This window comes from Fistularia commersonii, chromosome 22, assembly GCF_037954325.1.
Source record: "Fistularia commersonii isolate RoL2024-O1a breed Wild chromosome 22, RoL_Fcom_v1.0, whole genome shotgun sequence".
NCBI lineage: Eukaryota > Metazoa > Chordata > Actinopteri > Syngnathiformes > Fistulariidae > Fistularia > Fistularia commersonii.
The window spans coordinates 4,932,859-4,944,728 of NC_141305.1; the positions used below are offsets into that span (position 1 = coordinate 4,932,859).

General features: G+C 41.6%; 1 protein-coding gene across 1 annotated transcript; it reads right to left on the reverse strand.

Moving 5' to 3' along the window:
• Positions 1 to 1,446: 1,446 nt before the first annotated feature.
• On the reverse strand, positions 1,447 to 11,768 carry ubac1 (UBA domain containing 1). The gene is made up of 10 exons (XM_086169330.1): positions 11,306 to 11,768; positions 10,177 to 10,297; positions 10,025 to 10,098; positions 9,814 to 9,921; positions 9,628 to 9,730; positions 8,148 to 8,256; positions 6,084 to 6,387; positions 4,790 to 4,876; positions 4,564 to 4,702; positions 1,447 to 4,006 (listed from the first exon to the last, which is right to left on the reverse strand). The coding sequence occupies exons 1-10, from the start codon at positions 11,441 to 11,443 to the stop codon at positions 3,891 to 3,893; spliced, it is 1,299 nt and encodes a 432-aa protein (XP_086025456.1). The 5' UTR covers positions 11,444 to 11,768; the 3' UTR covers positions 1,447 to 3,890.
• Positions 11,769 to 11,870: the final 102 nt, after the last annotated feature.

The window sequence follows — 11,870 nt, forward strand, 5'->3', positions numbered from 1 at the left end:
ATAGGCGCCGTACTCTTCTTAATAACAACAGCGATAAGAAGAATAGTAATAGTTATAATTCTCACAGTTCCTGTTCTTATCCTTTTTATTGTCGTTTTCGTTGTCTCTTCTCATCCTTGTTGTCTTTTTTTTAAATTTTCATTCTGTTTTCTACTTTTATCCTTGTTTATTTTGCTGTCTATTTTTTGTGGATGTCTTTTGCTATCCTCAAATGGTCTCTTTTATTTATATTCATACTCAATGAACTCAATTTATTGATATTGTCATTGTTGCGCTGCTGTGACAAAATAATTTCCCCCTATGGAGATCAATAAAGTATATTGTATCTTTTCTTATCTTAATACAATTCATCAGGAACTGTGGATCATTTTGCCTTAATGTTCTTGGTGAAACTGTTAAAATGTCTATCTACCACAAGAAAGGCCTTTTCAATATACTGGAAAATAATGACCTCAAGATCTCCAAACAATACTAGTTTATGAAATCTTGTAAGTACAATGCCATATGTGGCCTTACTCAAACAACAATATATTATTTATGCAAAACACTGTCACCTCAACAGTTGAGTATTTTTATTACCTTTCTGATCGAATGAATAAAACCTGAAAAATTACAAGCTTCAATGATTAAGAATAATTAAAGCTTCTGTTGACTGCAAAACATGCCATACTACTTATTGAAGCGTCAACAGAGGGACTGGTTTGCCGTCCCATTAAACCGACACAATAGCGCCATCTAGTGGTGAGGATCGGTACTACCGGTAGGGCTTCTGACACTTAAAACCAAAATGACTAGAGTTAAAATCAGAGTATCTGAGTTCAACTAGTATCGGCCTCGTAAAACACCTTCTTACTCGTAAGTGTGAAATCTTGACTGAATAAACATAAAAATCTTGATAATGTGATCATACTTTCATTACCGGCAAGGAAGTAGCGACACGCCAATGGTATTTGGTTAAATAAAGACTGATTGGTTAAGTATATGGATGTGTAATTCCCAAAAAATGTTAGATGATTTTAGAATACTTGATGTTTGTGGTGTGTTGTTAACTAGCCAAAATAAATTGTCATCTAGATGTCAAAAGATGTGCAAAATTCAATTTATAATATTATAATCATATATTTATATTAAACTTTAAACCTCTTCGACATTTTATGTTAAACCGACAATTGACGTAACTGTTTGTTACCGACTTCAAAAACACCTCATTTGTACAATCAGTTTTAGCGCTGCACAAATATCAGCTCAATCATCAATATCAGATCAGCGTTTGTCAAGTATTCGTCCAATATTATTGAATAAAATCATTTAAAGTACACATTTCTCTGTAATGGAATCAGTCACAGACAATTCAAATTGAATCTTGACTTCTGTCGCTGCCCTTTTCTGTCTTGTTACACGAGAGAAGACCTAATAATTAGCTTCAATAATAAAATATGCAAAGGGTACAGCCACAAAATATAACTTTAATGGATTGTGATTCAGATACCAGTATTCACAGGGCTGTTCAAAGAACAGACTGCAAGTGCATATTGCATAGGTTGAACTGTGACAGTGAAACAAGAACCTGTGACTCCGAGAACTCTTCAGCGTCCCCGTTGACCAAAACCGAAAGAGATCTGCCATTTTCTGTGTTTTTTTTTTTTTCCTTTCCTTTTTAATGTACAATCTCCCAATGTTTGTTTCACAATATTACAGGAGAGATGGTTTTGAACGGCAGCCGGTGCAAAGCATGGAAGGAGGTGGGACAGTCGATAAGAGGGTCCATGTCGTTGCAGTCGCTGAAAAATGTGCAGAGAGGCTTCTAGAGATGTGGTCACATCCTGTATAGAAATCCTTCTTCATTCAAAACAGTTGCACTTTACTAGATCACACTGTGACCTCCAGTACCAGTCCATAAGCACATTCTTATGTGGTTTATAAAAACAACATTTGAATCTTTTTTTCTTTTTTTTTTCACATTTGTAGATTAGCTTCAAGGTTTGCTAAAAATGTTATAAATAAGAACACGTTTCTAGTTTGGCTTCGATATAAATAAAAGTCGTTTAAACGCCTTTTTTTTTTTTTTTGCACCCCCCCCCCCTTAAAAACATTTAAATACGTTCAAATATTGCATTTACGAAAAACCACTTGTTTGCAGCGCTCTTGTTCGTAAGCAAAGATTTGGGGCAGAATCCTTTAAAGCCGTTGCTCAGATGCCAAACTAGAAGGGAGCGAGCAGAGGTTTTTGCTATGACAGGTTTAGAAAAACAATCTCAGCCTCCCTGAGCAGAAAAGTCACATCAATATCACGTTTTAAATATTGAATATAAACACTCAAAAGCTTGGCAAAACACACCACCCTCCATATATATATATTTTTTTTCTTTTTTAAAAACTCCCAACATCTCAGAGAGGCAGACCTTCCGGAAACTGGAGCTTTTAAGAATTCATTGCAAAGGCTTATATTGTGTAACACGCTACCCATTGCAGTTCACGCATCTCTTAACACTCAAATGAAATTCTTTACTTCTTTACAGGTCGACAGAATTTCAAACTCCTTGCTATTGCACAGTAATACATGGTATTTTCAATGGTTATATCGAGACACAAGGCAGATGACGTCGTGACATTTTGGTTTGATTTGACAGAATAAAATCATTGCTCCGAAAACAAGACAAAAAGAAACAAAACAATCAAACTGACAAAACACAAAAGTAAACCAAAAAATAAAAAAAAACAAAAACGGTAAACGCCGATTGCGTCTCATTGAATTTCCATGATTTTTTGTGTAGATGAAGGTGCTTTGACGGAGAGTCTTGGTTCATTCGGATTTCGCAACGATGGAAACACGCACCCCCTTTTTTGAAAAAATAAAAATAAAATGTAAAAAAAAAAAAACACGCTGGCTGGCAAAACAATACCACCGCCGTCTGTTTTTTGACGTGACATTCGAGAGAAATACTGAAGAAGAGACGCGCAGGCCTATTACATCGTGACTATTCAGAAACAGTTCGGATTACCGCTTTACTTGCAGAAAAAAAAAAAAAAAGTGAAAACAGTTCAATAAATATTCCTGAAGAGCCTTGAGGATAAACACCAGTAAGGGAAAGGGGCTCTTGTGGGTGACTCGAATGTGAAGTGAGAGGTAATGTATGTCTGTGTGTGTGTGTGTGTGTGAGAAAGCCCATTTCTGGTGAGCCTCGATGCCAAATTGACCTCTTTCACCAGGATAGAAAAAAAAAAAAAAAAAAAAAAAAGACGGTGGTGGTTTGGGGGAAACAATAGACAGTTTGACAGTTTCACACATTCTTCAACGATGAAATGTGAAAGAATTTTAAAGGAGACAGACGAGAGTGTTATTGATATTTGAAATATTGCAAAAAACATACAAAAAAAAAAGAAGTTTTTTTGAAGTGTAAACATGAAATCTGTCTCAGGTCATTTTTGCTTATGGAGAAATTATATAAAATAAATTGTGTCTGTCGTAACTATAAATTGTTCTCAGTAAAATGTAAAAACAACATACTAATTTTTTTTTCATTATAACTGTAATATTGTTTGTTAGCTTTCGTCTCGTATATATGTTTTTACTGTACTCTTATAAATATTCATATGTGTAGCATTTTAATTCAAACTCCTCCAGCTCTGTCTTAACAAGGCATAAACAATACTTGTGTCTCTGCCGCAACCAGACACACACACACACACACACACACACACACACACACACACACACACACACACACACACACACACACACACACACACACACACACACACACACACACACACACACACACACACACACACACACACACACACTTACTCACACACACACTTACTCACACACACACTCACACAAGCTGCCACAATCATACAGGTGGTGGTGGGGGGGTCACCAGGAGGCTCTATGTGCGATTGAGGGTCTGGAAGATTCTGGATATTTGGAGCATGACGGGGCCGGTCTCGGGGTCGTTCATCCACTGGGTGCTATTCAGAGGATTCTCCAGCATGTCCTCAAACGCTGCGCAAAAAGAAAACAAAAACATCTCAACAGATCGACACGATAAAACAGTCAAATCGGCTTTCACCGTTTTACAGATTCACGAAAAAAGGAATGCCTGAAACAAGTGTGACCCCGGCTGACAAACGAATATCTGTATATCCTGCTTATCGTTTCCGAGGGGGAATTAAATTCCTCTAATCATATAATGTCCATTTTGATGGGTTACAAACCAACTAAAATGAAAAGCAGTGTTTGGAACCTCCATGATGTCTGTCAATGCAGCAGCAGAGGTTGCAGGGACTTCTCTGCACGGTGAGGAAATGATAATATTCATCGCCTGGGTTGTAGAAGTACCACACTGACGGTATCCTAGAGCACGTGTGTGTGAGTGTGTGTGTGGAGACTGCGGAGCTACTGATTCCAGAAGGGTATACGGGTGTCCTCGCTTTCTGTGAGTTTCTACTATTAACTATTACTGTTATGTTTTTACTTGAAACTCTGGCACAACAATTTCCTTCGGGATAAATAAAGTTGTTCTCATCTCATCTCAAAAAGAAAAGACGTCTCCACGATACCGAGCAGGGTCTTGGGGTTGGTTAAACCGAGCTGGACCACGGGATTCTCCAGGATGGCTTGGAAGAGCGGACTGTTGGTGTCAATGCCTTTGTCCAGGTCTTCTGGAGACGGTTTCCGGTCTCCCAGCAGCCACTCGCACTGTTGGGTAAAATGCGTTTCCTCACCTTTAACGCTATAAACGGAGATTATCGTCCCCCACTTTCCCGGGGGATTGTTTGAACCTACCGCGGCGTCCTGCTGGTTGTTGTTGACCCTTAGCGCGTCGATTACTTCCTTTTCGTCAAAGCCCATCTCCATCAATGCGATGACGGCCTGCGAAAAACAACAAAAACGATCGTCGGTCCACGCTGGTGTCTCGATTCCGTGCAGCTCCCTGGACACAAGCAGGGGTCTCGGATAGGAAATAATAAAGGTACCCTATTTTCCGCACTATAAGGCGCGTTGGATTATAAGGCGCACATTCAATGAATGGCCAGTTTTAAAACTGTTTTCATATATAGGCTGCACTGCATTATAAGGCGCATAGAATAGAAACTACTGAATGAATGGGGTTGCGTTATGCATCAACTAGATGAAGCTGCATTGAAGAAAATGTCAACAAAACTGTCAGATAAGTCAGTCAAACTTCATAAATAGTTCTGAGAACTACGTTCATTCCCAAAACAAGTGAGTGCATGCACAATACGGTACCGTACGTACCAGTAGCTCTTACCAGTATTTGCGCCGCCTGTGTTGAAAACAATGTTTTTCCATCTCCATTTGTCACAGTTCAAAGCTTTTTATAAAATGAAAGCACAGAGAAGGACCGCCTCGAAATTTATCAATGTTCATGTTGCTAGCTAACGCTGTTGCCTTCATTTGAATAGTGACTGTAGAGACGCTGCTACTTGCCGCTCTCTGTTCGACAACCCACTGTTCAAGTTTGTTCTCAAACTGTGGCCGTCTCGCTTTGTTTCCTCTGAAACTCTTGTTTAGTCTTCTTAACTCGGCGCGGGTCATCTTGTCGCTTCCTCCACTTCCGCACCATTGATTCGTTTAATGTTGAATTCTCTCGCCGCTGCTCTATTCCCATGTCCTACTGCGCGACCGATCGCCTTGAGTTTGAGCTCTGCGTCGTGAGCGTGTCTCTTGAAAGGTACCATTCTGGGATCTTTAAACACACACAAGTGGTGTTGGACTGAAATTCCACTTTATCGTTTTTAGCGCTGCAACTTCAGCGGTGCCACCTGACTAAGGTAGCCATAATTAACCAATATTGATCCATATATAAGGCGCATCGGATTATAAGGCGCACTGTCGGTTTTTGAGAAAATTAAAGGCTTTTACGTGCGGCTTATAGTGCGGAAAATACGGTACTATACTGACAAGGTATGGCTGCATCTATTTGAATATGAATATACAGAGACAGATCTGGTCCAGCAATTAGGGATTTTGCACCTCTAAGCCTACAGGCTTTGAGATGGGGTGAGAGGGGAATAATAATAAAAATATAAAACGCCCGCCGGACAAGAGCACCCACCCTTGAGTCTGGTCTGAATTCTCTTTTCCTCCGGATCCTCTTGAAAATCTCCGTGAGCTCGTCCTGCCTGCTGTTCTCCTCCGTGCTGGACTGGCTGGAGAGGCGTCGCAGGATGTTGGAGCCGGAGGCCGAGGCCGAGGGGCCCGGCGCCGCCGCCGCCGCCGCCGCCGTTGCCCCCGCCGCCACGGCTGCCACCGCAGCGGCGGATGTGGCCGAAGATGAATCCTGGCCAGGCAGCGGCGTGTCCACGGAAGGGTCGTCTACGTGCTCGATGAGCCACTCCATGGCCTGGGTTACTGACATGCTGCACGGAGGACAGAATGGCAGGAAAAAGTTCCTTGAAACGCTGCTTAACACGGAGGAAAAAAAAAATAGATCACAAAGTTCAGAGATCAGTGGGTGTATACACACACACACACACACACACACACACACACACACACACACACACACACACACACACACACACACACACACACACACACACACACACACACACACACACACACACACACACACACACACACACACACACACAAAACATGTATTACATATTGCTTATATTGTATATGTGTGTATATCTATATATTGGATATATTGGATTATGTGTTTGTGTGTGTGTGTAATGTATATATATCATATTTCATAATTTTCCAATCACTTCCATTTGATTTCCAACCAAGTAATTCCAAATTTGAGGGTCAACTTTTTGTTTGGATTTTGATGGTCTTTTGAGAATTCCTTGTTTTCTAAGTTTAAAGAAACTGAGCCTCTTTTTTTTTTGAGTTGGTGATTAAAGTTACTCATTGAATGTTCTTTAATTCTAGAATTAATAAGGGGGCGAGGGGGGGGGGGTCTAGATGAGGCCAAATTAGGGAAGAAAAAAAAAAAAAAAGTAAAAAAAAACAGACACTTTTACTGAGAGTAAAATTGTATGCCGGCATTTAATTTAAAAAAAATACACAATAAGATATGACCATATACCCCACTTTATTGTCACGATAAATGAAAATACCAGATCTTCACCACCCCTCCTCTGCCTGTCCTTATCTGCAGAACATCTAACATCATTTCCGATCCTCTCTGTCCATCTCGCTCCCAAAGAGAACCTCCTCATCTTCATCTCTCCTGTCTCTTCCTCGATGTCTCCAAACAATCTCTGTCTTCCACCTTTCCTTTCATTCTGGCCTCTTATCACCCCTGACGCTTCCCTGCACGCATTGCTTCGCCTCTTCTTCACACTCTCCATTGCTCTGGATCAGGGGGGTCAAACTCAAAAACACAGTGGGCCAAAATTCAAAGTCGCGGGCCAACATTGATATTTATTAAAAAAAAAATTCCACCAGATATAACCATGAACCTTTTCATATGGACCCAAACAAGTTTTGCTTAAAAACTAAATATGTAACAAGGATAGCTTAATACTATACAATATATAACTTGATATTGCACACATACACCATCCTATTTTCTGCCTTAGTAGCAGGGTGCCAGTATCAGCATAAGGTCGCTATGACTACTGTCAACAGAGGAGAGGGTGTTTAGGGGTCCTGTTGTGATTTTTGTGCCAAAACAGCAGCAGAAAATTCTGGGATTTATTGAATTAGCGACGCATACAATGCAGACTATACCGGCAGGCCAGCTCTAATAGTCATTTGGTATAGCTTTGCGGGCCAAATATAATTACAGTGCGGGCCAAATTTGGCCCGCGGGCCAGAGTTTGACACCTATGCTCTGGATTGTTGACGCTAATTGCTTAAAATCCTCCACCTTCTCACGGTTCCACTTAAGTCCCTCTCATTCACACCAATGCATTCTGTCTTTCTTCCGCTAACCTTCCTTCCTCTCCTTTCCAGAGCATACCTCCACCTCTCCGGAGTTTCTTCCATCTGCTGTCACTACACATCACAGTGTCATCTGCAAACATCATCCGCCGCAAAAAATGACAATGTCGCAGTGAATTGCTGAGCTAAACATCGACAACCAATGTTCCCTCTGTCGACGCAAATAAAACACCAATAACGGATAGTCACTTGAGACCTTTTCACAAGAAAGCGGTCTTACTGGTTGAGTCGGAGAGCTTTGACGGCGCGGCTCTCGGGGAAGCCCATCTCGGTGAGCTGCTGAAGGGCCGTTTCATCCACTCGGTCCTCTTCGTCTTCATCCAGCATGGCTGCAGAAGAAGGAAAAAGGATCGGTCAGCCAGGATGAAATGAATCATAAAAATGAAGAGGTTTTTCTTGCTCCAAAACACATCTGACCGATAAGCTGAGAGATCACCCTTCAGTTGGTTGTTGTGACACAACACTCAAAATAGTCCGCAAACTCCCTGTGATCCATAGCACAAGGTATTCTGATATTGTGTGTTTTGTGGCTCACTGATAGGATAAAAAGGCAATGTTGACAAAACTTTCCAGCAAAAAGTAGATTTTTTCCAATGAGATTTTGGTTTTTAATTTCATTTTTTCCCTGTCCTTGCACATTACAAACACACACACCTCACGGTTTATTTCTGTTCCCGATTTAATTTATCGATTTCTCTCAGGGTAAACGCACACACACGTCTCAATTTTGCTTCAATTGTATATATATCTTGCATCTGCCGGTCCTGGAGGCACTTTTCTAATTTGATTTTACCTTCTACAAAACAAAAAGGTGACACCTCATCCTCATTCATTCCCTAATTTAGGGCGTGGGGTTCGATTTTCCCGAGCGTCCCCTAGAGACCAGAGTGTTTCCCCGCTCAGCTCTGTCGCGAACCAAGAGCCGACGCCGATGCAGAAGTAGTTTTCCGAGAGGGGAGAAGCGACATGCAAACATAGTTGGATGGTTTACGACGATGAAAATAGCGCTGGCCGTCGTGGCGATTGCGCATTGTGGTATCGATGATCATTTTTTCATAATACATTACCGAATCTGCAAGGGTCTAAGACACAATTCATCGGTTATAAATAAACCGCAGAGATGAATGACTCAGTTAAATAGAATATAACCTCAATAGCTGGGCATTAAAAAAAACAAAAGTTCTAAACTGTTGACGCAACTGCACTTTCATGCTGCTATTGCTTTTCTTTTTCTTCCTTTGCAACTGCACATTAGTATTTCTGCCACTTTAACAACAAATGAAAAGAAAAATGCACTCTAACCTTATCTACCTCAGCATGACTCGTCATTGTTCTCTGTGACAAATCATTTTTTTTGTACATTTGCACCGTGGGTCTACCAGTAAGGCTATTTCAATGCGCTGTATGTGTGAACATATGGCAATATTGACAATAAAGTTGACTTTGACTAGATGATGCTACTTTTAAATGTAGGATATAAATATCAATTTGTAAAGATATAAGACCTATACTGATACGTTTCATCTGACCAGTATGGAACTGTTTTACTCTTATCTCAAATGTGGGTCGCAGGATGTTGGGTGTCATATGCAGTTCAGGTTTAGCCCTGGAGTCAAATTCCCAGGTTTGTAATTTTGGGGTGTGTGAATACCGCTCTGCTTGACTTCCGCGATTGTCTTACGCCGCCTTCGCATTCTTACCGTTGGCCTTTTTGAAGAGCTCCACGGCATCGGGGTTCAAGGCGAGAAGCTTCTGAGCCACTTCTATCAGAGACACGAGGATTTTTCTGAGCTCCGTCTGAAACTGAAGCGACAGAAACACACGCGGCCCGAGAGTCAGTGCCTTCTTTGACGCGACGGCCGGTTGTTTTCCAGGGGGAGACGTACATCTCTGATGTTGTGCTGGGCGACGGTGCGGTCCGTGTGCCGGGTGGAGAGGCTGGCGGTGGCTTTTAGGATGGCGTCTTTATCCGGTGCCTTATTATCTTGTTTTTTCTGCGACAACCCAATCAATAAGGAAACATCGTGAAAACATAGGAGAGAGCTCCGGTATCCAAAACAAAAGAAAAAAAAAAAAAAAATCCGTGAACTAGCTTACCTTTTCCTCTGCACTTACATCTGCCATCTTTGGAGGGGTCGGCGGTGGCCTTTTCTTTATGAGGAGCAAAACATCTACAACACACATGGACAGTCATTGATTTGCACAGTAAATGTCGGGGTTTTGATCGTGGACTGCGTGCTGTTTCGTACCTCGATCCTTGAGACTTTCGTCCGCAACGGTCTTTGTGTCGGTGAGGACTCTCTCTGTAGCAGCGTGTATAAGTTTGTGATGGGTAAGTGTTTTGGGGTCTTCTAGATTTCCATGAACATACTATTAAAAAGCAAGAAAACAACAATTATAGTTGGCGTGTTGGTAGACTTTAAAAGGCAGCACAAAAACACAGAGCAGTACAGCAGCTACGCGCATCTATTCGTTTTCCCGATTCTGAATGACTTTAACCTTTATCTGAAAATGTCAGAAAGACATTTGAGAAATTTGGTCATTTCCATTGCAGTCACCTTAAAATAGAATTGCCTGGAAATGTGAAGAGGTTGTGACGCAATTATGCAAGAATCACCAGGAAATTCTATAGAAACCAAGCAGAAAACAACCTGAGTTGGCAAGAAATTGCCAGAAAGACTGTAACAACATGACCAGAAAAGAATTGAGGGTCACTTTGGTTTTTCTTTTAAGACTCAAGAACCTGTCCACGAAAAGAAAAGCAGGATCTGAGTTGTTGGTGTTTTTAAACACAAGACAAAACCCACACACCTCTTCCTGCACACATTAAAACACAATTCCCCCATAGTTGTGCAGCAGCTGTTTGCTATTTGACAAGCTTGCAAATATTAACTCCTAATCCAATCAGTCAGAAATTAGATTGCTTGCTCATTCTCGGCATTGTTTGAGCAAACAAATAAAAGAGTTACAACTGTGACAGATCGATGTCAATAGTTATGATGCTCAGTGTGTTGCGATAAAGCACTTTTGTCACAAGATAGGACCATAAGACTTCAGCACTTCATCCCTGGCTGCAGGCGCTGCAGCTGTGTGACAACAGCATTTAAAAAATAACAAGAAAAGAAGAATAAGCGTGTCTGTTTTCTTTGCCATTGCGAAAAGACTAGGTGCAGCGCTAGCCGGTTAGCTTAATGGGGGAAGCCAATATATTTTCGAGGTTTAAATAGCGAGGTCTAACGTTACCCGGCGGCTATAAATACAAACCCAGTGACACTGACACTGAGTGTTTACACGGAGGGCATGCAAAGTCCTCGGCGGAGGAGTGACAGGACAGAAAAAGCAACAGGGATGAGCCAAAAAAAAAAACGCCAACGTTACATGTTTCAAACACTTCTCCTTTAGTTTCTCCACGGTGGTGTCTTCCGTTATCTCCTCCAGCCACTCCGTGCCGTCCATGGTGCAGATGTGTATTTTCAGCACTTTCCCGGCGAATATTTTCTCCTCCTGCACGAACATAGCCGCAGTCTTTCGGGGGGCGAAGAGGAGCAGCTCGGTGACGTTAGCTAGCAGCAGTTGCTATGTGCTCCAAGCGAACTAGCGTGCCCCGACGTTAGCCTCCAGCTAGCAGCCGATATGTCAGTCCGCCGACAACAGAGCGAATGTGTTAACCGATTAGCTGCGGGCCATTTTCAGTCCTTTCTGCCGGTCCTCCGTGCGGTCGCGAACGATTAGCTCCCTCCGTGCTCGCCAAGGTGTTTATTTTCCCTCTGGTTGACCAGCAGGCAGCCAGCCAGCGAGCACCCTATTTTTACTGTAACGGTGAACTTTGAACTCTTGTGTGTTGAACCAACGGTGCATCATGGGAGTTGTAGTTCTTATCTGTGACAGGCCAAAATAAGATCAAATAAAATAAAATAAAATAAAATAAAATAAAATAAAATAA

Coding starts and splice junctions, on each gene's coding strand:
- ubac1 (XM_086169330.1), bottom strand. CDS start 11,443: ATGTTCGTGCAGGAGGAGAAAATATTCGCCGGGAAAGTGCTGAAAATA. Junction 9,922..10,024: donor ATGTAAGTGCAGAGGAAAAG/GTAAGCTAGTTC, acceptor GGGTTGTCGCAG/AAAAAACAAGATAATAAGGC. Junction 6,388..8,147: donor AAAGCTCTCCGACTCAACCA/GTAAGACCGCTT, acceptor TCCTCCGTGCAG/CATGTCAGTAACCCAGGCCA.